The sequence below is a fragment of the Erithacus rubecula genome, assembly GCF_903797595.1.
Source record: "Erithacus rubecula genome assembly, chromosome: 11".
In the NCBI taxonomy this organism is placed as follows: Eukaryota; Metazoa; Chordata; class Aves; order Passeriformes; family Muscicapidae; genus Erithacus; species Erithacus rubecula.
This window is the reverse complement of record NC_136663.1, coordinates 12,618,291-12,641,241: the sequence shown is the minus strand read 5'-3', so window position 1 is coordinate 12,641,241 and position 22,951 is coordinate 12,618,291. Positions and strand designations below refer to the sequence as shown.

The window sequence follows — 22,951 nt, the reverse complement described above, 5'->3', positions numbered from 1 at the left end:
GACCGGGGGAATGGGAAGGGGGCACGGCCATCTCCCCCCGGACCTCACCCCGTTTTCCAGCTCCTGGGGGTTTCCATCGGGACACCTACTCCCTGAAACAGAGGCAGCCCAAGGAGGGGGATCTTCTAGACCCCATCCTATCTCCTCCTCCCACGTTCGGTGGGGAGGAAAGGGAAGCAATTCTCAGGCTTTGTGGCCAGTTTTGGTGCTAGAAGCTGGTCAGAAGGGCTGGGGAGAGCGGGCGGGAGCTCCCACCGAGACTGGGGGGCTGGCAGTCCCTTACTTTGGGGAGAAGGAGACTGGGGGCTACAGCGTCGGAACGGAGCCCGCCTCGGGGGGGAGGGTGAAGCCCAGCAAAACCCAGCTCCGCCGAAGTGCATTAGGTGGAGGAAGTCTATCTCTAGCGGGGAGCAGATTGAGTGTATTAAGCTAGCATGAAACCAAAGGTCAGTGCAAATGTATCTTAATAGACTGTCTCAAATGGAGTGTGCCTCCTTTGAAGGCCGCTTGCTATTGCTCTCCTCATTACCATAGCGATCCTAACGTGGCATGCTGATGCACCATAAAACTCACACTTTCAACCCCAAAATCAGGCCCTTTGAACAACCCGAGCTTGATTAGACCTTTCTCCTTTTCTTTCCCCCCTTAAAAACCATTTCCTTGCCTTTAGAAACTCGCCCTCAAATCCCAAATGCATTCTCTGATCCTGGCAGAAAGCAGAAACAAAAGTGAGCTGAGGCGACGGTTCAAGCGGGCCTTTTCTTCCTGACAGTCTTATCCATTTTTATTATGGTCTGGAACAAGTGCCCTGTTCGCGTGGGTTTTGTTTACCGGAAATTAAATGAAAATGATTTAGTTCGCGTCAAACAAAAATATATACTTGTATACACAAGAAAAATGGCCTGTTAGACGTAAATATTATGTCCTTAATGAAAAGACTGGACGGGCTCCAGACTTCGCCTTTCACTATTTAAGTATGACTTGCCTATTGCCATAGAAATCCTAACTTACCATGAAGATTCACCGTTGTGAAGAAATACTTCTTTGTGCGAGCTTGCTTTGATGTCTAAGGCATAAGACTCAGGCTTTCAGCTGCGTCTGTCTAGATTACCTTGAGAGCAACGGGGTAGACATCTGTAACAAGCAAATGAAAAATTAAAGGTGATTAGCCTGCACATCCAAATACTTCTGTAAATATCGAAATAAAGAAATAAACAGATCTCAGGACATGATGGAAATATCCTTCCTATCCGCATCTGGCTTTTGCACTTCTTGATTTCCATGACACAAGTTTCGGGGCATGGAGAGGGGTACAACTCTCCCCTGTTTAGGTTCGTCTTTCACACATTGCTCTCACCTAACTGATTCCCTAAATGTATTCCCGTTAGCGACATGCTGCTGTCACTATCCGTGGTGTTTAAATACAAAAGTTGAGTTTGGGCGGATGAAGAAAGGAACGCCGACTTGGTGCCTTGGGAGAAAAATACAGTGTATAGTAAGGAAAGCAGCGGGCATTGGGGTGTTTTAAGTCACTGACCAGCTATTTATTTTCCTGCCATTTTTATATTTCTCGGTATCAACATACACGTGTTTATGTGCGTGCGTGTGCAGTTGTACACATACAGCAACCCCAGTCACCTGGGTGCGGAGGTGATCTGTCAGACACGAGAGGATGCGCTTACAGCAGCCTTCTGTCTTCTCTCCCCAAGCCATAGAAACCCTTTCCAGCAGCCTATGCTATTTATTTGCCTATACTATCTGGTACTCTAAAACATCATTAGAGTAATTAAAACGGCACCATTCGGTAGTTTCAAGCTACCCCAGTGGAGAGCTTTGTTTATTTATTTTGGTGTTTGCTTATTTTTTTACTCCCCCTCCCTTCTTTCTCTGAACCAGTGCAGTGAACCCTGTAGGTTTGAGACTCTGGGACAGGATGGAGATGCTAAAGCCGCGTTGTGGGAGCGGTTCATTTCTCCTCGGGGCTGTTGGCAGGGCAGAGCCGTGGAGCAGCGGCCCCGGGCCCCCGCGCTGCCGGGGGCGGCCCGGCCCCCGCCCTGGCGGTGATGTCACAGGATGGTCTCCCCCCAGCCCGTCAGAACCGCCCCCCCGGAGGCTTCAGCGCCCACGGTTCAACAGGAGCGCACTCTGGGTGGGGACGCGCATGTTTAGGTATTAGAAGTCATTACCAGTGTGAGCTAAAATGGACAGTCAATCATCGCACCCCCTGGGCCTTTCTTTATTAGCGACTACTGGGTGGGGGGAGGAAATATATATATATATATATATATGTATTTATATACAGAAAGAGGGAAAAGTAAGGAGATTCTTTACAGAAACGTCCATCGAACGGGTTAATTAATCAAAAAATTTAATGGATCAATTTTGTACAAATTGGTAACAAATAATAGTTTATATATATATATTTCTTTAAAAAACCACACTCACAGAAAATCGTGGGCGAACAGAACAGTGCAGCACACAGTACTGTTGACAAGAGAAAATCTGTACAGAGAAAATCTGTATGAAACCACTGAAGGGAAGGGAAAAGGAAAACGGGAAGAGGAAGGGGAAGGGAAAAGAAGGAAAGGGGAAAGGACAGGGATAAGGAAAGGGAATGCAAATCAGTTGGCATGTAAACAGACTGGAGCAAGGCGGTCAGAGCGGGGTGTGTGGCGCGGCGGGAGGAGGCGGCAGCGCCGGGCCGAGGCGAGCGCTGCCCTCCGGTGTGCGCGGTGCCGGGGCCGCGGGCAGGGCCCACCCGTGCGCTCCGCAGCCCCTCTCCCTCCGCCAAGCGCCTCTCGCCGCCGCTCCCGCTCGGCTTCCCCGTGCCCGCAGCGGCGCTCCCCGTGCCGGCCGAGCCGGGCCGGGCCGGGCCCGCCGCCCCCGGCGCTCCCTAGCAGCGGGGCCGGGGCCCGGCGGGGAGGCGCGGCGGCGGGGAGGCGCCGGGGGGCCCGGGGGGGCCGCGGGGGCCCCGAGCCCTGACACACGTACCATTCGCTCAGGTTGGCGGCGGGCTGCGCGGGCGCGGAGGGCTCAGCGTGGGAGCAGGAGGCGGGGGGCTCCCGGCCGGAGTCCGAGGAGGGGGACACCAAGGAGGGCGTGGAGGACTCGTAGCCGGAGCTGGGAGGAGGGGATTTGCAGTGCACTTTCATGTGTTTTCTCAGGGAGCTGGGGTGGGTGTAGGACTTGTCGCAGCCTCTCACTTTGCAGTTGTAGGGCTTGTCGCTGGTGTGGACATGCGAGTGCTTCTTCCTGTCGCTGCTGTTGGCGAAGCGCCTGTCACAGCCCTCGAATTCACATTTGAACGGCTTCTCCCCTGCAGGAGGCAATGGGCGAGCACAGCCATTAGCGGCGGCGGCGGGACCGGGAGCAGCGCATCCCTCACCCCCGCAGCCCACAGCCTCCCCGGACCCCTCTCTCCGGCCCTGCCATGGCTCCTGTCCCCGCGGAATCTCCTCTCACTAGCTGTGCCCTCCCGCGCGGGCCCCGCCGAGCATTCCCCGGAGCCGCCACTCCGTGGCCACCCGGATGCGCGGCCGGCTCCGCACCCGGAGCGCCCTGCCCGGCCAGCTGCTCCTTCTCTTTCCCCTGGCCTGTGTGTGTGCCATCGTAAGGGGCTGTGCAAAAGACAAAGCTCCGAAACAAGGAAAACTTAGAGGAGAGCTGCTCGTTCCGAGCAAACTTTTGCTGTCCCCGCAGACTCGGAAGTCCTGCAGAAAGAGCGGTCAGTGATTTATCCCTTCAAAGGTTTTTATGTTAAATACATTTCTCACAGTCCCTCAGGCACGTGGAAATATTTTTCATAACCTGGTTATCATATTTCATCCACTTAATACTAATGCCATGGAAGATCCACATCCCCTTCCTCTCCCCGCTCCCCAGTTTGCTAATACCGTGTCCTAAAGTACGAAATATTTCAAAAAGAAATATCGATTGTGGGGGAAAAACGATAAAGATTCTGCAGAAGGATGACTAGGCCAGAGCACGGCACTGTCGCGAGTGTAGGATTCCCTTTTCGTTGCAACATACACAGTCACTGAAGGAATTGCAATCGGGATTAAATTATCTGATCATAAAATAAGTGATGTTACGCATAATAGAAATACAATCGTGTATCTGGAGTCGTGTGAAAGTTTAACCTCGAATCGTGTGAACCTGGCATGGTAGATGATACACAAGAGGTTTTGAAGGAAACACGCCACAGCCAGATGCAGGATGAAATGCTGGCGACATTATTGTCGCTGACAATAGCAAACTGCAAAACCCTACTTGCCAAGGGGTATCCAGGTTCTGTACCAGCCGGCTATGAAAATACCCTCATCATCCCTCAAAAGTCAAAAAATAGCAGGGCAGAGAGGACTCCACAAAAATACATGGCCTAACCTTAACGTGAAGTGCAAACAAAGCAACTGTGTTCACCATCATGGCGTATGTAGCAGAAAGGACTTCCAATATTTGGTTTTGTGTGTTTGTTTTGATTCGGTTTTTTTAATTTCTTGGGTTATGCGTTTGTGGTTATATTTTTTTCCCCTCTCAATTCGTCATGTTTAAATTTAGGAGAGACTCAGCCTACATCGGGCTCGGCTGCGAGCAGAGGCAAATAAAGGAAGGCATTCCAAATATTTCACATGAATGCACTTTATGCAAGGTGGGTGGGAAAGGCTCATGGCTCCGCGTTTAAAGTATGCCCTTTCCTCACTGTAATAGTCAATAAGGAGCACTGATATCCTGCACCACTAACATTTGCACAGAGGATGGGTAAATACCTGGCCTTGGAGGGAAGGGAGGGAAGAGGTTAAAAATAAGGTCTCTCACAAAACGATGCGGATTCTGTAACCAAATACTGTCGACATACAGCGGTGCATATGTATAGGCACACGCCCGCCTATAATCTAATTAGAGTTTCACGTAAGGAAATAATTTGACCTTCAGCATCTAAGTTGAGACAACAAATCAAGGATATTAGTGTAGTACAAGCAAGCAGTAAGTTAGGAGACCCCAGGGAAAGCCATCCTCATAAGCACTCCGCTTGTGCAAAGTGAGTTCCATTCAGGTAAAAGCGGGCTGCGCCGCACTGCGCTTTGCCGACTTGAAAAATGTTCAACTTCGCTTAACCCCCGGGAAGAGCCACTGAAAGGTCCGTCCGTGCAGCCTGGTTTCAAGAGGGAAGAGGGCAGCATTTTCTCAGCTGCCCGGCTTGCATTCCCTGAACGCCTCAGTAAAGAGGAGCCATCCGAGCCGTTTGCAAGTATTCCTTTGGCGAGAGCAGGTTTCCTCCCGCGGAAGTCCCTGCCCGGCAGGGAGAGGACACGGCACAGGTCCCGGCTGCCGCAGCCCGGGCACGGAGCCGCGGCCACGCACAAAGTTCCGCGGCCGACGGAGCCTCAACCGCCATTTTACCCGCACACTTGTAGCTGGGCAAAAGTGTTCAGTGAAATTCAGCCTGGAATTTGTGGCATAATCCCCCGTCTCCGGGAGTGGATTAAGGTATTTACCAACTTCTCCGGGTGAGTGGCGGTGGGGGGAAGCCGGAGCTGGCGGCTCCCGGGCTGCGGGCGAGGCGCGGGGGCGGCGGGGGCCGCAGGGAGGGAGCGGGGCTCCGTCCCACGCCTCGCACTATTGTTCCTGGCCCTCAGGGAAGGCGCTGAAGTGATCCCAGCCCGTCCTGCTCGTCCCGTTGCCGTCGCCTTAACGGCCTTATCCTCCAACCTGGAAAAAACTCGAACATCGCCAGATATCCCTCTGCCTGCTCCCCAGCCTCGGAGAAATCAGAAGTCATTAATATTTAAGGAGGCAATAATTTTCCTGTTGAATCTAGAACTGTCTTCATGAATAATTCGTAGTGAGTTCTATTAGGGTTTCAGAAACATTGCGTTTTTGACAACTTCTGGGTGTTTAATAGAAACGGTGGAACCATAAAGGCCCTGCAGGAGTTTGCACAATACAGCAATTAATCACCGAGAAAGTTAAAGCCAAAAGTACAGACGCGCCGAATGGTGTTTAATAAACGCAAATCTTCGCTCTCGGGTTTGCCCTGAACCTGCATCTCCGATGTAGGTCAGTTTTCCCAAGAATTTAACCATTTTCTGCTTCAGAGACTTCAAACAGTGGGGCCGTTAAAGAGCAGTAAAAGTTTGTTTACTTAAGAAAAACACTGTCATTAAGAGATGAGCTCTCCCGGTTAATGGCTGTACCTGTGCTGATCCAACAAGGAACTGGCTGGGATACAAGTTACGTGACCCGGGGATACCCCTTTTTCGAGGAAAAAGGGGGCCAAGAAGGCAGCCGAGGAACACAACTATGCTGTCCTCCACCTCCCCCTCCCCGACCCCCCCGCCCCGCACACAGACTTACTCCTCATAGAGCGATGGAAAAATAATGAGGTGACGAGTGACGGTCGCTGTAAAATCTCAGTGCTATGTTTAGACGATAGCGACACGAAATTAGTGTATGTTCTGCATATTATATCACGTCGCGCTCTATCATAAAAAATGCAACTCCTGGAAGGTCAAGCCCTGCACCAAGCATGGGGGAAGGGGAGTTTTATGAACTGGAAGGCGAAAAAAATCGTTTGGCTGTAAGCAGATCTTACAATAGGATTATGTAGTTTCCCTCGCAGTGCATAAGGCTGTACAGAAGGGGGTGGGAGGTGGAAAACCCTACACTGGAACAGATTAAATTTTCCAAAAAGGGCTTATTTCTTATCTTCTTCTTTAGAAATGGGAAAAAAAAAAAAAAAAAAAAAAAAAAAAAAAAAAAAAAAAAAAAAAAAAAAAGAGAGAGAGACAAGCCAGTGCCATAGACTACAAACACCGGCTGCTAAACTAATTAATACAACTTCACAAGCTGCTCCTGGAAGTGTGAAAACTTTCTACGTGCAATTTCATTAATTATAAATGCTTTCCTGGCCGGAAGAGTTCAAACGTAGTTCTGCAAGATCGTCCATCGTGTTACTTTATTTTCTGTTAACTAGAACTAACAGATGTTTCTGACACATGTCCCAATTTCACTTAACAGATCTGCAAATAACATTTCAGAATGTACAGGCCGAAACAATACAAGGGTTTCTTTTCTTTCCTTTCTTTTTCTTCCTCCCCCCCCCCCCCATGAGAATCAGAAATTGCAGCTCCCAATATTTGCGAATGCAGAAAGTCGTTGGAAGGCAATGCTCATTAAAAATGTCAGTGTTATTCAGATCAAACATTTGAAACTCCCTCTGCCCAAAACAGAACTGTTGAACGAAAAGGTCGCAGCTGTGTTATTCTCACAATGTTCGAGCAGCAGCATCTCAGAGACATCAGTCAAAACTGACTAGACAAGTTGTAACTTCCATTGTTCACTTTTAATTTGTGAGCTTGCACAATGATTCCGGTTTTTTCCCCACGACTACTTTAAATCGGAAAAAAGAATCCTAGCCAGTGTGAATTAGCAGAAATAGTAGCTATATCATTCGATATTTACACAGATCTACCCATATAAACATCACAGCAGCCTCTACGCACAAACAGAAAAAATATGAACGAGAATTCGGAGAATTCTGAGATTTGCTCTTGCTTTCCCCCGCTTTCCCCTTCCCCCCCCTTTTCCTCCCCCGGCTCCAAACGGTAAAGAAGCAAACAAATCTGAGAATTTATTTTCCAGAAGTACTTGGCGTGCATTCAATAACAACTCAAAGGATACATTAAAAAAAACCAAACAAAAAACAAAACAAAACAAATAAAAACCAGAAAAACCACCCCAGTATGCTGAATAACATAGAGAAAGAGAGTAAAGAGAGCTTTACATACTGACCTGTATGAGTTCTTTTGTGTATTTTGAGATTCTCTGATCTGGCAAACACTTTGCCACAGCCTGGGAAAGGGCAGGGGAAAGGTTTTTCACCTGTGTGGACTCTGATGTGATTTACAAGTTTATATTTGGCCTTGAAAGGTTTCCCTTCTCTCGGACACTCTTCCCAGAAACATATGTGATTGGATTGCTCGGGTCCTCCAACGTGCTCCACCGTGACATGAGTCACCAGCTCGTGCATCGTGCTGAAAGTTTTCGAGCATAATTTTTTGGGAGTCTGGTCCAACTCAATCCACTTACAGATGAGTTCCTGTTTGATGGGCTGCCTCATGTAACGAAAGAAGGCACCCGGGCCGTGGTGTGGAGCCAGGTTCACGTTCAGATTCATACCACCGTAGTTATGAAGCGAAGAAGCAGCAAAATGATCTGTCCTGGAGGCTGGTACTTGAGTGAAATGTTCAGACCTGGCGTACATTTCTCCAGGTAACCCCAGTCTGAGCTGTCCGTTTAGATGGCCACCTGGAGCTGCATGGGGAGGCTGCTCATGGAGTCCAGTGAACAGAGAGGGATTCCCAGCTTCTGAGTGGTGGTGGTGGTGACCATGGTGTCCGGGGTAGCTACCTGTTGTTGAGACAAACAGTCCGTGGTGAGAACTTGCAGCGGGGTGCTGCTCGGTCAGCCCTGGCATGAGTGGGGCCGGCAGGTCTCTGCGTATGAAGAAGTCCCTACCTGCTGCCAGAGCCTGGGCTGGGTGAGAGACGGGGTAAGGGGCTGCTGGTGACTGCGCCGGGCCAAACGCTGCCGTTTGACTACAGACCACCTCGGCTTGGCCTGCCATATGATGATGATGATGATGATGATGATGGTGATGGTGGTGGAGCTGGTGGTGGGGATGAGGGGCAGGGCTGATCTTAAGGGCCGCGGGGTAATGCTGAGGAGGATGAGGAGGATGGTGGCGGTGCCCCATGTGTTCTGGCCGGAGCTGCTGCGGCCCGAGGCGGGACTCGGCGGCGTGTTCCCCCGGCTGCGTGGGCACCGTGGTGTGGGGGTGCCCGGCGACGCCCGGGAAGCCTGTCATGCTCTGAGGGGGGCGGTGATGGTGGCGAGGAGCCCCCGCCAAGTCTACTAATCTGAGCGCCGTGTTCCGCCTGGAGAGAGCAGCAGGGTCCATCACCGGGATCCCCAGAGCATCCACGCTCATTAGCTTCTAACGCTAAAAAGTCACCTGACAGCGGGAGGAGAGATACACAGGCCAGCGGAGGGGAGGAGGGGAAGCGGGGGAATAAACTTTTCTTTTTTTTCTTTTTTTTTTTTCCCCTCCTTTTTCCCAAAATGAAAAAGTTTCCCTGCCCCGCTGCCCTGGTGGCGGGACGCACGGGCGGCTGTGGCAGCGGGAGGGCTCGGCGGCCGGCGGGAGGCTTTGGCGGCGGCCGGAGAGGTGGCACGGCGCGGCCCGTCCTGCACGGGGCCGGCGGCCCTGATGCGCGGCGGGACCGGACCGGACGGACCGGACGGACCGGACGGACCGGACGGGCCGCGCTCCGGCCGCGCCGCTGCCCCGCCGGCCGCGCGCCCGCCGCGCCCGCCCATTGGCTGCCGCCGCGGTGACGTCACCGCGACAGGTCCCGCCGCCGCCTGAAAGGGAGATCGCCGGAGCGGCGGGGGGCGCGCGCGGGGACGGGCCGCGCATGCGCCGCCGCGCCAGCCCTTCCCCCTCGGCCCGGCCCGGCCCGGGGTCTCGGCCCGGGGGCTCCGCCCGGGGCCGGCACTGCCGGGCTTCCGCCTGCAACCGAGGAAAAAAATGCCTCGCGGGACTCGAGGGCATCGTCCCGGCCTCCCCCTCGCCCCTGTCCGTGCCCGCCGCGCTGCCCGAGACACGGGGCAGCCGCGGGCTCGTCCCCGGGAGCACTGGCAGCCCCGCCGGTCCCGCCGCCCGGCCAGAGCAGCGGCAGTCGGAGCGGCCCGGGGCCGGTCCTGGCGGCGGGTCCTCGCTCTTGTTGCCAGCGCGGGGACAGGTCCTTGCCCGGCGAGGCTGCGGCCGGAGCCGCACCGGCCGCTCGCTGGCCAAGCGTGCTCGGCCCTGGGCTCGGGCTGCGGCCGCTGCCTGAGCCCGGCAAAGGATGCCCGAGGGACTCCCCATCTCTTCCCCCTCCTCTGACAAGTTTTAGCAGTTATCTGCTTGCTGGCCGCCGGAGCAGTGCGAGAAATCGTGATGTTCAAGATGAATCTGGATGTTTAACCCAGAAGAGGGAGTCTCTCACTTTCCCTCTCTCACTTTCTCTCACACCCGGTAGTTCCATGTAAAATCCCTTCCTTGGCTTGAAGGAAAAGCATTGCCTAACATTCAAAATGAACTAGGTTATGATGATTCTCGCCTGAAGGAAATGACATGGTCTGCAGGGTTTGCGTGCTAGTGGTGGAAGTTTAAGTTTGGGTTTCAGCTGGACACACTGAGGCCTTACAGGTTTAGAAAAGCTTAGGGCTTCAGCACAGGAGGAAGTATCTGCTTAAGTTTTTAAGAAGGGGATTGTGAACTTAAAAAAAGTAAATGAAACATGGGAAAAGATTCTTCTGCTCCAAGAAAGAAAAACAAGTCTTCAAATATATGCCCATTGCATTACCAGAGTACTTGGATCCTGACACAAAACGGCTCCGCCAATAACCTCACAGTCTTATAAAATACAGCAATAATTAATTCTCTACCCATCCTGCCAAACTCTCATCATTTTAATATATTGCTGTTAATTTGCCAGTGGATTCTTTACCAGATGCATGTCAGGTAAAGCTCCCAGAATAGAATTTTGCATGTCCTTAAGAATTTTACAGTACTGGTGATCAATAGGCTTTATGTGAAATAGCAAAACAAGAAACTATTTGGCAATGTCAACCCAGCTACTTTCATAATGCAAGCTACAAGCCAATGATTGGAAACCATAAGATTAAAGCTTAGGACATACATAACCACAGAGACATCTTTGTCACAGCTTCGCATGTTCTGGGTTAGCTGCAATTACATATTTTGTCTCTGCTTGCATTTACCATACTTGCGCTGTAAAACTAGGCTGATATTCAGGTAACTAGCTGTAGATACATGCTTGCACGCATCTTTCTGAGTGGAGATGATGAAAAGTGACAAATGATGCAATTAGCTCCCCAACCTTACATAACATGTTTACGCAGGCATTTTAAACCACACACCATCCTCACAATATCTCAACTTTCAAGTCTACTTGCTCTACGAAATGGATTTGACAGTCCTATTCATGACCATCTCAATAGGAGTGCACACAAGAGACAAACGTTAGGAAGTATGAGTCTGTTACTTACAAATGTACTGAGACTGTGAATCCCAAATAAAGCTGCTTTCCTCAAACATCCTTAAAACACTGCATCTCTACATACTTGTTATCCATCAATTCTGACACTTATCAGTCAAGGGAGAAAACATTTGGAAGAGTTTCCCAATTAAAAAAAATGTCATAACACTTTTACCCTAAATTCATTTCAAATGTTGTGATGATTTCTTGCTAGACACTCGTGGCTCTCAGCTTTCCCCTCACTCAGGGCTGTCTCTCACACCCTATTCCAGGCAGCATAGGAGAGCTTGGCCCTCGGTGTCCCTCACTGTAAGGTGAGGTTGATGTGAGCCCCGGTTTCGTGCGTGGGGAGAGCGGGCGGAGGCGGGCGGGGGCCGCCGCATGACTGCGGAGAGGCGGAGAAACGGGGAAGAGAAGTGGGCCCAGACCCGGACGGGCTCCGCTCATCTCCCACAATGTTTTGAAAAGTTGAACCCCTGTCCGTGCAGCCCTTTGGCAGCTCGAGCTCATACTCGAGAGGTGACCGAGGTCTCCTGCTTCTTGGCAGCGGCCTGAACCCTGATTGATCAGACACGCCGGGCTCTCGGCAAACTCTCAAATGTGTCAACATCTGCTTCTGCAGGGCCAACAGACTGGCAGCGACCTCGTCCTCAGCCCCAGGCCCCAAAGCCAGCCCGAGCTGGAGGGCTGCTCTCAAGAGGTGACATGTTGTGCAGACGAGTCACTGGCGCTCCTCTGGCCCCCGACCCGGCTCTCGCGGAAGAATGTCGGGGCTGTGCCCTGGGCGAGGGGCTGAGCTGTCCCTCCTGCTTTCCGCTGCGCCGTGCGGGGCCCAGAGCTCCGCCTGTCCCAGCTCGGGGTGGGACAACCCTCCGGCCTCTGCCCGCAGCACCCCCGCCCCGCCGGGCCGCCGAGGCCTGCGGCTGGAACCGGCTGCACGTCTCTTTGCGGGGTGGGAACAGCCCCAGCCGCTCATCGGCTTTACCTTAGCCTTGTTTTTTTGGTAGTAATCTACCTAGACATTAAGATGCTTGTCGCTATTTCTAACATTGCTTCGAAGACACAGCCCCCTTCATAACCGTGCTCAGCTCAAGGCACAGTTCCTGCCCTCGGGAAGCATTGGAGAGAGCCAAATTTGACTTTCCTCCACCCCGTGGTCTCCCAATTTCCACCTCTGCGGAAACTTCGCGACCAGCCAGCTACAAAATATTCATCCGGTGCCGGAGAACTGGGCCGGGCCGGGATGTTCGGAACACTCCAGACAGGCTTCGGGGATTACTTTTTTAGGCTTCAAATCCCAAACGAGAGGAGCGGAACAGATTAGTCCTAAAACCCCTTATCTTTACTGTGAGAATGAGAAAAAACGCGAGAAGTAGAAACAGAGAGGACCAAGAAAGTCACTCTGTGCAATTCCATATCCCTTAAACTTGCTGTGGCAAGGAGGGATGAGGGATGCAGATGCAGGACCTGAGCCTGAGTCCCTGCTTGCCCCGGCAGAAGGCACTGCTGGTTAGGAAGAGGTGGTTCAAAAGAGCCTTTCAGCAATACCAGCTTCACCTCAGCGAGGAGAGGGTACCGAATAGCTCGAGAGCACACTCTGCCTTTGTTTTTATTCCCTCGCCCCTTAGCACTTACGGGGACTTCTGTATTTCGGAGTTCCCTAACAATGGGAAGTCAGCTACCAGACAAGAAACGGTTTGTGCCTAGGTTTGCCTCTCACATTTTGTGACCTAGAGCTACCCTAGGACAAGCAAATCATATGCTTATTTTAAATAGAATATTTCATTCAGGACCTCAAGATTAAGGTATTCCTGTCAGATAAGCTGTCAGTCACTAACTACTTAGACACCACATTGTGGAAGCCTGGTATCCCTGGTAAAGATGATACATATCATGTAAACCCCATCAACAAGATCAAAGTCTTCTTCTTTAATAGGATCCAATACATGTCAAACCTCATTCCAATCAAATCGTCCGTAAATGAATTCAAGATGAATATGTCATAGAATAATGTGACAGTGCAATCACATGGGGTCAGGGGTTGTTGTTTCAATGAGAGAGTCGTCAAATATTAATTCTAGAACCTCCAAATGAATAGGCATTGAGCAGGATTAGGCAGCTGCTAGTGGGGAGTTCTGTCGCTGATTTGTGTTTATGCAAGTACGTTAAACACTAAGCTGAAAAAAATACAGTCTCCTTTGAACTGTAAAAAGGACATATTTTAACTTACTTGACTTTTCCAGGATGTTTCTGTAAAGTCGTTTTCTTTTCCTCATTACAAGGGGAGTCTTGTGCCTCATTTCCTGACTTTGTCCCTGTTTGAGGAGAGAGGTAGAAAGTTAAGAGCAAAACCCTTTGTGTGTGGTATGAAATGACTAAGGCACTCTATATGTTGGGCATCACAGATTCAGAAAGAAAAGGAAAAAAAACCCAAAAAACAACCCAAAAAGAACCAATCAATAAAACCAAACCAAAACACAAGTTAGGCAATGAGAGGAGAAGAGACGCTTTCTCCGAGGGGAAACTGGAGGCTGTCTCTCTAGCAAAGCAGCACATGTTTTATGGAGTCATGAAGTTTCCATGGCTGATTTAGGGAAAAAAAAAATATGAAAGGACATCTTTTCAGTTCTCCTTTGATCTGACATTCACCTTCTGGCAGGCTATTGTAAGGCAAGTTTTTACCCACTCGGCTATATTGTTTACAGATCCTTCCGTCCCGAAATTAAATTCCGGACTCTCTGAGAGCCTCCAACACAAGTTGTTGTCTCAGCAAGGATTAGTAAAGTACCACCCTGGCACTTCTCCCTGCCTATAATTTTCAGCTTGCTCTTTGCTCTCTGTAAGGCAGAGCACTGCCACTTCTACAGGCAGAACTTTGCACAGCTTGCTTTGAGCGGCAGAAATAGCACTGAGAGCAGATCTGGGGCTGGATGCAGTGTCTGAGTCTGAATTTTTTCAGATATCTTTGAAATTCTCAGGTTTTTGTTTGGTTTTTAATACAGAATAGCACACTAGAATCTGGAATCAGTCACTTAAAATGACATTATTATTATTATTATTATTACTCTTGCTACTATTATTTTAGGGACTTCACAGCTAGTAAACAAAAATAAATCTGTATTAAGACAAACACTTGACGATATTAATCGTGAAACTTCATAATCGTATCACAGCCATATTCTTTCATAAATAATTTGATGACTTCAGTATTTTCGCTTCTGTGATGAAAATTACTGCCAAACCTTAAGCAATCCCTCAGGAATTAAAATTCCCAGTCAACTTCCATTCATCCTCGCACTTTGCTCAAGTCAGAGCAGCCAACACTGCCCTGCTAGTGAGAGATTTGCAGGAGTTATGCTTTATTTGTTAGAGTGGGAGGCTGGAGGACAGCTCAGTTCCCAAGTGCTCGCCAAAACTTGTTGAAACTGGACAAAAAAAAAAAAAAAATCTCTGAATTTAATATTTCAAATGGTTACCAGATGACAAAAAGGAAGGCAAAACAGTTCTGCATTTCAGAGTAAATATTGGCTGAAACTCTGGCTCGACCTCGCAAGTTTTTCTCATCTGCACTGTGCCGTCGGCGGAGCAGGAGGGTGAGGTTGCCCCCTTGCCCAAATGGTTGGGATGTCGGGCACTAGTGGGGGGATACCATCTCCCCCCCGGTGTCGCGCTGGGGCTGCGATGGGACCCGCCCCGCCCCCGTCCCTTGCGCTCTCTCCCGCCCCGGGTGGAAGGTGCCGGGGCCGGAGCAGCCGCCGCCCCGCGGGATCCCGGCGGCCCCGGGCGGGGTTGCGAGCCAGACCGAGTGGGCGGCAGCAGCGGCGGCGTGTGCCCCGCCGCCACCGGATTGTCACGCAACCTGTACTTTCCGCGGCCGCGCGGGGCGGAGGGAGCGTTCCCCACGAAGGGCTCGGTGCAGAAATAAAGTTCCTCTCCTCCGGGTGGAGGGAACCCCGAGACAAACCCGAGCAGCTGGCTGAACACCTCGGGGTTGAGGGCTCGTGCGTGACAAAGGAGTGACAGCAAAGTGGACGGCGAGAAGCCCGCGCCAGTCCCCGTCAGTCGGCGCTGTGCCGGTACCCTGGGCTGGCACACTGAGTTGGGTTCGGGTCAGAGGTCACCTTCGGCTGTATCGCCCTGGCACGGATTTGGGAGCTTTCCCCCTTCCCCAGCCAGCATCAGACACGGGGCAGCCCCTCGGGGCCGGGACCGGGGTCGCAGCCCCTCCCCGGGCTCCGGGCCAGGTAGGAGGCAGCACCCAGTCCCGGAGCAGCGCCCCCGGCTCTGCCTGCGGGGGGGCGTGGAGAGGCCGGAGGGGGCCGGCCGAGCTCCCGGGCCCCGTCCCTCCCGCACCCGCCTATAAAGAAGGGCGTGCTGTGCCGGAGCGCCGGGTCCCCCGGAGAGCCCCCGTGGCATCGGGCGCGGCAGTGGGCGAGGTTCTGGGCGGGGAGCGCGCCCCCGGGACGCCTCCCCACGGGGATCGCTATTGTCAGCGCTCGCCCGCCCCTGCACGCCGCCCCGGGCTCCCGGCACTGCCTGCGCAGCTCCAGGACCCGTCCGGTCCCGGTGCTTGCCCGTCCGAAGCGATCCCGGCCACTGTCGGGGTCGGGAGCGCCTGCACCCCGCTCTGCGCACCCCGCTGCCCCGTTCCGCGGATCTCCGCCGCCCTGCATTGCGCGGGCCTCCAGGCCGAGCCTCCCTTTGCATTTAGAGGGGCGGCCGCTGCTCCCGGTGTCCGACAGAAGGTGTCGGACACCCCCTTCGGTGCTTCTCGGGCTCTTCGCCCTCCGCCCGCCCGCCGAGGTGTCGCCGGGACCCTGCCCCACGTGGGCGAGGGGCAGCGAGGCGCTGTCCCCCCGCACCAATCCTTCTTCCAGGGGTGGCCAAGCCTCCTCCCGACGACCCCCCCACGACGACAGGGAGCTCTCGCTCAGCCCTGGGGGCAGGCGGTGGGGGCTAGGCAGCTGCCCGGACTGCACAGGCACCCCCCTACACCCAGGCACTTACCCCTGCGACCTGTTGAAGGTTTCCCCTCATTTCTGAACTGGCAAAAATAAAAGTGGGGGTGGAGGGGAATGCAAAAGAAAGAAAGAATGAAAGAAGGAAACAATACCCCCCCCTCCCCCAAGAACCCACCACCTCTTTGGCGCTTCCATCGAGGCGGTCATCCTTCATTTCTTCTTTTCTTGCTTTCTGGAAGCAGTTAGGGAATGTATGATGAAGCAGAAATGAGCCGTCAGGATGATATTTTAATGGCTTATATGTCACGTTGGTGCATGTGGCTTTGAACTGGAGCAGCTTTCGTTTCCTGCAGAGAGCGCACCGCAAATCCCACTTGATAACTTCTACAACCCACAACATTTTTTTTTTTTTTTTTACATTCACTCTTACACTGTATATTTAGATACGCTTCCTAAAAATACCTTCTCTTCTGCCTTCTCGTATATTTTGCACCGATCTGCAATGATCACTGGTTTCCCCTTGCACTGGGAGGCAGGCTAGCACTGAACTACCTAACTTTCTAGCTCTCCGAATGCCATCGTCCAGCACACTTCACAATAATGCTGGCAACCTTGTCCTTCTCTTAATTTTAGCACCGAATACAGAAAGTAGTGCAACATCCGCCTTAAGACTGTGTCCACACCCAGGCGCTCCCTAGAGCGGGTATACCTGTTGCTATAAGCTATTACAATTCCATCAAATAGATTTCGTAGAATAAATGCAAACGTCTAGATTCAGCTCACAATTACTCTTAAAAAAACCCCCAAACCCCGCCAACCCCTGTAAAGCCTCTCAAGATACAAGGAAAATTGCATAATAGATCTGCTCTGTAAGCTATCTCCAGGCACCGAGCACAGGAACACCGCGCCTGCAGATAAACTGCAGTGAAACATTCCATCAAGGCGTATCAAAGTTTATTTATTGTCGTTGATGCTTGCTTGCTTGTTTTCCAGCCGCAATGGCCATTTTATATCTCTCAAAATGAGGCAGCTCTCACCCGAGAAGGGTTCTCGCAGTAGCGCTGCTGGTCCGACTTTCCAGTACCTGCGCTGCGGATTGCTTACCAGCGGTTTTAATTAGAGAGGATGAGTTTAAAGTTTCTTTGTTTGGTACTAGGAATTGGAGGGGCTCGGATTGAGCTGCGAAGGAGGCAAGTGAAGGGCTGAACAAAGGCGAAATGTATGGAGTCTGACTCTTAGCGAGCTTTTGGTGTTTTCGTTACTAGAAAATAATTAGAGCTAATGAATATGCAGGCGACCGAGTAAATAAATAATCTGTCAGTTTTATCTATGTACGCGCATGGGCACATACGTAAGTGTATCTATACATACACACACAAAGAGGTCTGTATTTTAAAGTTTCTTGAGAATTTTTTTTTTTTAAAGAGCCGAAGCATCGTTTAAAATATTGTACAAATGTTGCTTGGCTTAATTGATTAAGCCACAAAGGTTTTCTGCTTTTAAATACCATACTTATACCTTTCAACAATCATTTTAATATATAGTCAATGGCTCTTTGTAGCGGGAACAAAAAAGAACTATCCACAGTTTTTCAATAGACTTTGAGCTGGGGAAAGACAGGTTAATCGAGGGTTGCATCTAGAAAACAACCAAGTGTTGTATGTTTGCACTGAATCCAAATGTCTGCATTTTTCTAACTAAATCAAAGGGAGTGTTATTTCTTTTTCTGCTCACTCATCTGAAGGTAAGTAAATTTTCTCTGGCGATCAAAAGCCTGGTCAGCAACAAAGACACCGCCTGCTTTTTCCACCGTCCTGGTGTGGCAAGTTGAGGAATTTCAATAACTGTGACAAGGGTGACTGATTTGTGAACTAGAAAAGGTTTGAATGTCAGAAAATTTACATTGCTCCTATCGAGGATTTAAAATAAATTAAAAAAAAAAAAAAAACCAAAAAAGAGAGAAAAGTAACCGTGAGTTACATGCAGTAGGAGGAGAAATAATGCAGACTTGGAAAATTTACAGTTTTACCTGAATGAGAGAGGCTCCGTAAAAGAGAGAGCGAGCAACAGCGAGAGAAAATGAGAACGAGAAAGAGAAGAGGAAGAAAATAACAAAAAAGGAGGCGAAACAACAACAACAACAAAATTAGAAAGTTAAGAGTGCTCACCCACCTGCGTTTTGATGGGTGCAGAAAACAAGATTTATTTCAGAAACCTGATGGAGGGATAGAGTCAGCTACACAGAGCAATCACGCCTGGTGTTAAAAAATAAAATCAAGTGCACACAGCACCTACTCTCGTAGAGCTTCAGTTTTAAATAAGAAGAAAACACCTTCAAAAGACGCGAATCCCTATTGGGCTTCTCTTTCCAAAGCCTAAAAAGTTGCTCAATGATCTTAAAAATTCAGGATCACCACGAAATCATCGTAATCATCATTACCAGAATGCTGGAGACAGAGGGACAGAGTGAGGGAGAGCGGGGGACAAAATAACCCTAATAATAATACAAGAGCATTTTTTTTTTTTCCTTAGCATACACATACACACAAAAAAGATGCGCTGGAAATATTTGGGTGGGGGTAAAAAAAAAGGCAAATGGCAAAAAAAAAAAAAAAAAAAAAAAAAAAAAAAAAAAAAAAAAAAAAAAAAAAAAAGAACCTTATATATATTAAAAAAAAAAAAAAAAAAAAAAGTTGGGGCTGCCGCAGCCCCGTTTGTCAGAGCGGTGTCAGGGCGCCACAATACCTGCGATGGATGAGGCGGCGCGGCCAATCAGCGCCCGCAGCCGGCGGGGCCGGGGGCAGCGACGCGGGGAAGGGGGAGCCGGCGCCGGCCAATGCGCGCCCACGTCCGCCCGCACGGCGCTCCGCCCCCGGCTCCCATTCATCAAGGGGGGGGACGGTGTCGTCTTTTCAATTCATTTATCTGCAGGAATGATTGCCGCTATCAGTCTCGCGTTCACCGCCCGGCTGAGGAGGTGAAAGTTTCTCCCCAGGAAGATAAACCGCAAAAGACAATATTGTGTATGATTTGCGCCTTTTTTTTTTTGCGGAGCGAAAAAAAAAAAAAAAAAAAGGCCCCCCGAAAAAAAAATCGGGTGAGTGTGGGGAAGCTCGAAGAGGAGAGAGAAACAATCTCTCGGCCACTTTGCAACATTCCTATAGCCAAAAAAATCACTGAAGGAAGTTTCTTTTTTGTTTTGGTTTTTTTAATTTTTTTTTTCTGCCTGTGTTGAACTCTCGCCGTTATTGTTATTTGCAGCCAGTTTATTTTTGAGCTCACCCAACCCCCCCCTCCCCACTTAAACCTCCCTGAAAAGTCAAAGCAGAGAGACAGTGAATATTTTTGGGGCACATTTTTTATTATTATTATTATTTGCAACTGCGAAGATCTCTTTCCCCCTTCAGCACCAGCCTTTTTTTTTTTTTTTTTTTTCGTTTTTTTTTTTTTCTTCCCCCTGCGCTGATGCCGAAGGGGGTGTTTTTGATGTGGTTCCTTTGGTGGTGATCGTCGCTGACTTTCCAAAGAGGGTGTTTTCGCTGCCGCCGCTGCTGCTGCTGCTGCTTCTCTCCGCGTTGTGTGTGTGCGCGCGTGCTTTTTTTTTGGTTGCTGCATCGACGCTGGGAAGATGCTTCTGGATGCTGGACCGCAGTATCCCGCCATAGGAGTCACTACCTTCGGATCCTCTCGCCACCACTCCACGGCCGATGTCACGGACAGAGAAGTGGGGCTGGGGATCAACCCCTTCGCCGACGGCATGGGCGCCTTCAAAATCAACCCCAGCACCCACGAGCTGGCCTCGGCCGGCCAGACCGCCTTCACCTCGCAGGCGCCCGGCTACGCGGCGGCGGCCCTGGGGCACCACCACCACCCGACCCATGTCAGCTCCTATTCCAGCGCCGCCTTCAACTCCACCCGGGACTTTCTGTTCCGCAACCGCGGCTTCGGGGAGGCGGCGGCCGCCAGCGCCCAGCACAGCCTGTTCGCCTCCGCCGCCGGCAGCTTCGCCGGACCCCACGGACACACAGATGCCGCGGGACATATACTTTTCCCGGGGCTGCACGAGCAAGCCACCAGCCACGCTTCGCCTAACGTGGTGAACGGGCAGATGCGCCTGGGCTTCTCCGGAGACATGTACGGCAGACCCGACCAGTACGGCCAGGTCACCAGCCCCCGCTCCGAGCACTACGCCTCGACCCAGCTGCACGGCTACGGCCACATGAACATGAACATGGCAGCCCACCACGGGGCAGGGGCCTTCTTTCGTTACATGAGGCAGCCCATCAAACAGGAACTCATCTGTAAGTGGATTGAGCCCGAGCAATTGTCAAACCCCAAAAAGTCCTGCAACAAAACTTTCAGCACGATGCACGAGCTGGTGACTCATGTCACGGTGGAGCACGTTGGAGGACCCGAGCAATCCAATCACATATGTTTCTGGGAAGAGTGTCCGAGAGAAGGGAAACCTTTCAAGGCCAAATATAAACTTGTAAATCACATCAGAGTCCACACAGGTGAAAAACCTTTCCCCTGCCCTTTCCCAGGCTGTGGCAAAGTGTTTGCCAGATCAGAGAATCTCAAAATACACAAAAGAACTCATACAGGTACGGTAACCTTCTCTGTCGCTTTTCTCTCTGCGAGTGGAAGCGCCGAGCGCCGGGGCCGGAGCGGGACGCGGGGCCGTGCCGGAGGGGTCGGGGACCGGCTTGGCTGAGGCTCGCACGGGGGGAAGGGGTTTGGTCCAGGGACCACTGCTTTTTTTTTTTTTTTCCGGGAGAGGCCGGCTCGGAGCTCCGCTGCAAAAAGAGCTCGGTCACAGCCACGCCAGCAGCAGCAACAAAAAGAAAATGATCCCTGCCGAGGCAGAGGGGGAGGACGGCAGGGTTTGCTGCTGGGATTGTTAGAGCCGAGGGGGTGGGGGATCGCAGCAACCTGTCCTGTTTAAATTTATAGGTTTTAATTAATTATTGTTCGGCAGTTTTGGCTGTGGCACGATGAGAATTTGTGCTAAGTGTTGCAGGCAGCTCATTCGTCTCCTCTCTGCAATTCAGGGCTTGGTAAATATTTAATTCCGTTGAGCGATAGATATTAAACAAACCGAGCCCGGCGTGTTACAGTGTTATTGTTGTGCGGAGGGGAGGCGCCGGTATTCCTGAGAACTTTTTCCTTCGTGGGAGGTGGGAATGCAGCAGCCTCAGGCCGGGAGAGAGATCTCCCCTTGCTCCCACCCCTGAACGCTGAAAGCCAGAGCCGCTTTCCCTAGCGCTTTTGCCGAGGGTTTGTGGAGCTGCCCTCTCGTTGATTTCCCGGGCCGGATAATTTTCAATATGGCAAGAAAATATGGGGGAGTGGGCTGGGGTGGGTGAGAGAGTAAGATATTACGAGAACGAGCTATAAAATCGGAAACTAGACGCTGAGGATCGTGTGTAATATCCCACCACGCCTGCTTTCTCGCTCGGAGCGTTGTGAAAAGGGAGAGGTGCCCGGGACTGGGGTTGAAAGGAAACTCGCCCCTCCAAAGGGGCCAAAAAAAAAAAAAAAAAAAAAAAAAAAAAAGTTATTTAGCTCTCCCGCTCTCCGAAACGGGCTCTTGGCCGGAGCCGGCGGTCCGGAAAAGATAGAGACTAGAAAAAAGGTTTTGGGATTTGAGCCTCGCTGAAGTTAGAAAGTTGCAAGTGTTTGAAATGGAGCCCTGAGCTCCGTCCGGCGGTGCGGTGACAATGAGCGATCCAGCCGGCCCTGCTTAATCAGATCCCTTTCCCCCCCCCTCCCCCTTCCCTCTGCAATAGGTGAAAAAACCATTTAAGTGTGAGTTCGAGGGCTGTGACAGGCGCTTTGCAAACAGCAGCGACCGCAAAAAGCACATGCATGTGCACACTTCCGACAAGCCCTATCTCTGCAAAATGTGCGACAAGTCCTACACGCACCCCAGCTCCCTCCGAAAGCACATGAAGGTAAATGGAGGGCGCCTGGCGTGCGGGCCTGCCCGGGCGGAGGGCGGCGGGGCCGAGCCTGCGGGCGGAGCGCGGCCCGGGGCCGGCGGGCGGCGGGGCTCCGGCTCCGGCTGCAGCTCCGGGCCGCGCTCGGCCCCCGCCCCGCCGGGCCGCGCTCAGCCCCGGGCCCGGCGCCGCCGCGGGGCCCTCGGGCGGTGCGGTTCACCCGGGGAGGGCGGGGAGGCAGCGCCGGGACGCAGCCGAGGGGCGCAGTCCGGCCTGGCCCCGCGGGCAGGGGCCGGGGCCGGAGCCGGGGCCGCCGGGGAGCCCCGCAGGAGAGCCCGAGCCTGGGGCCGGCGCTGGGTTCCCTTGTCTGCTGCGTCCCCAGCCGAAGGCCTCCGTCCGCCGCCGCTCTCTATCTCTGCCCGGGTTTTCTCTTGCAGGTCCATGAATCATCCTCGCAGGGGTCCCAGCCTTCTCCCGCCGCCAGCTCAGGCTACGAGTCCTCCACCCCTCCAACCATCGTGTCTCCATCCACAGAAAACCAGACTGCCAGCTCCTTATCCCCTTCCTCCTCCGCAGTCCATCACACGTCCAGCCACAGCACGCTTACATCAAATTTTAACGAATGGTACGTCTAAAACGCTAAAACAAAACAACAACAACAACAAAACACAAACCGAAACAAAAAAAAAAAAAAAAAACCCCAAGCGAGCAAACAAATACCCTATTTAAAGACTCCAAAATAATGGACATTCTCAAATCAAAATTTGAATGAGCAAACAAAAATAAAATGCTGCCAGTAGACCCAGGACTGAGTAAAATGAAGACTTAATTTCATTTTATTTTACTTTTTTTTTGGTTGTCTATTATTTCTCTCTCTCTCTTTTTTTTTTTTTTTTTTAGTTTTCCTTTTTTGTTTCTTTTTTTTTTTTTTTTTAAATTTTTTTTC

General features: G+C 51.5%; 2 protein-coding genes across 2 annotated transcripts; one reads left to right on the top strand and one right to left on the bottom strand.

Moving 5' to 3' along the window:
- Positions 1–2,893: 2,893 nt before the first annotated feature.
- Positions 2,894–9,057, bottom strand: ZIC4 (Zic family member 4; the record flags this gene model as incomplete). The annotated part of the gene is given in 3 exon segments (XM_079315432.1): positions 2,894–2,971; positions 2,973–3,316; positions 7,792–9,057. Coding segments are annotated over 3 exon segments (1,620 nt in total). The 5' UTR covers positions 8,990–9,057.
- A 10,509-nt stretch (positions 9,058–19,566) lies between these two features.
- On the top strand, positions 19,567–22,744 carry LOC306806496 (zinc finger protein ZIC 1). Its single transcript, XM_079315308.1, has 3 exons — positions 19,567–20,675; positions 21,862–22,020; positions 22,443–22,744. Exons 1-3 carry the CDS (start codon positions 19,695–19,697, stop codon positions 22,638–22,640), a joined length of 1,338 nt encoding a protein of 445 aa, XP_079171434.1. The 5' UTR covers positions 19,567–19,694; the 3' UTR covers positions 22,641–22,744.
- The last annotated feature ends 207 nt before the right edge of the window (positions 22,745–22,951 follow it).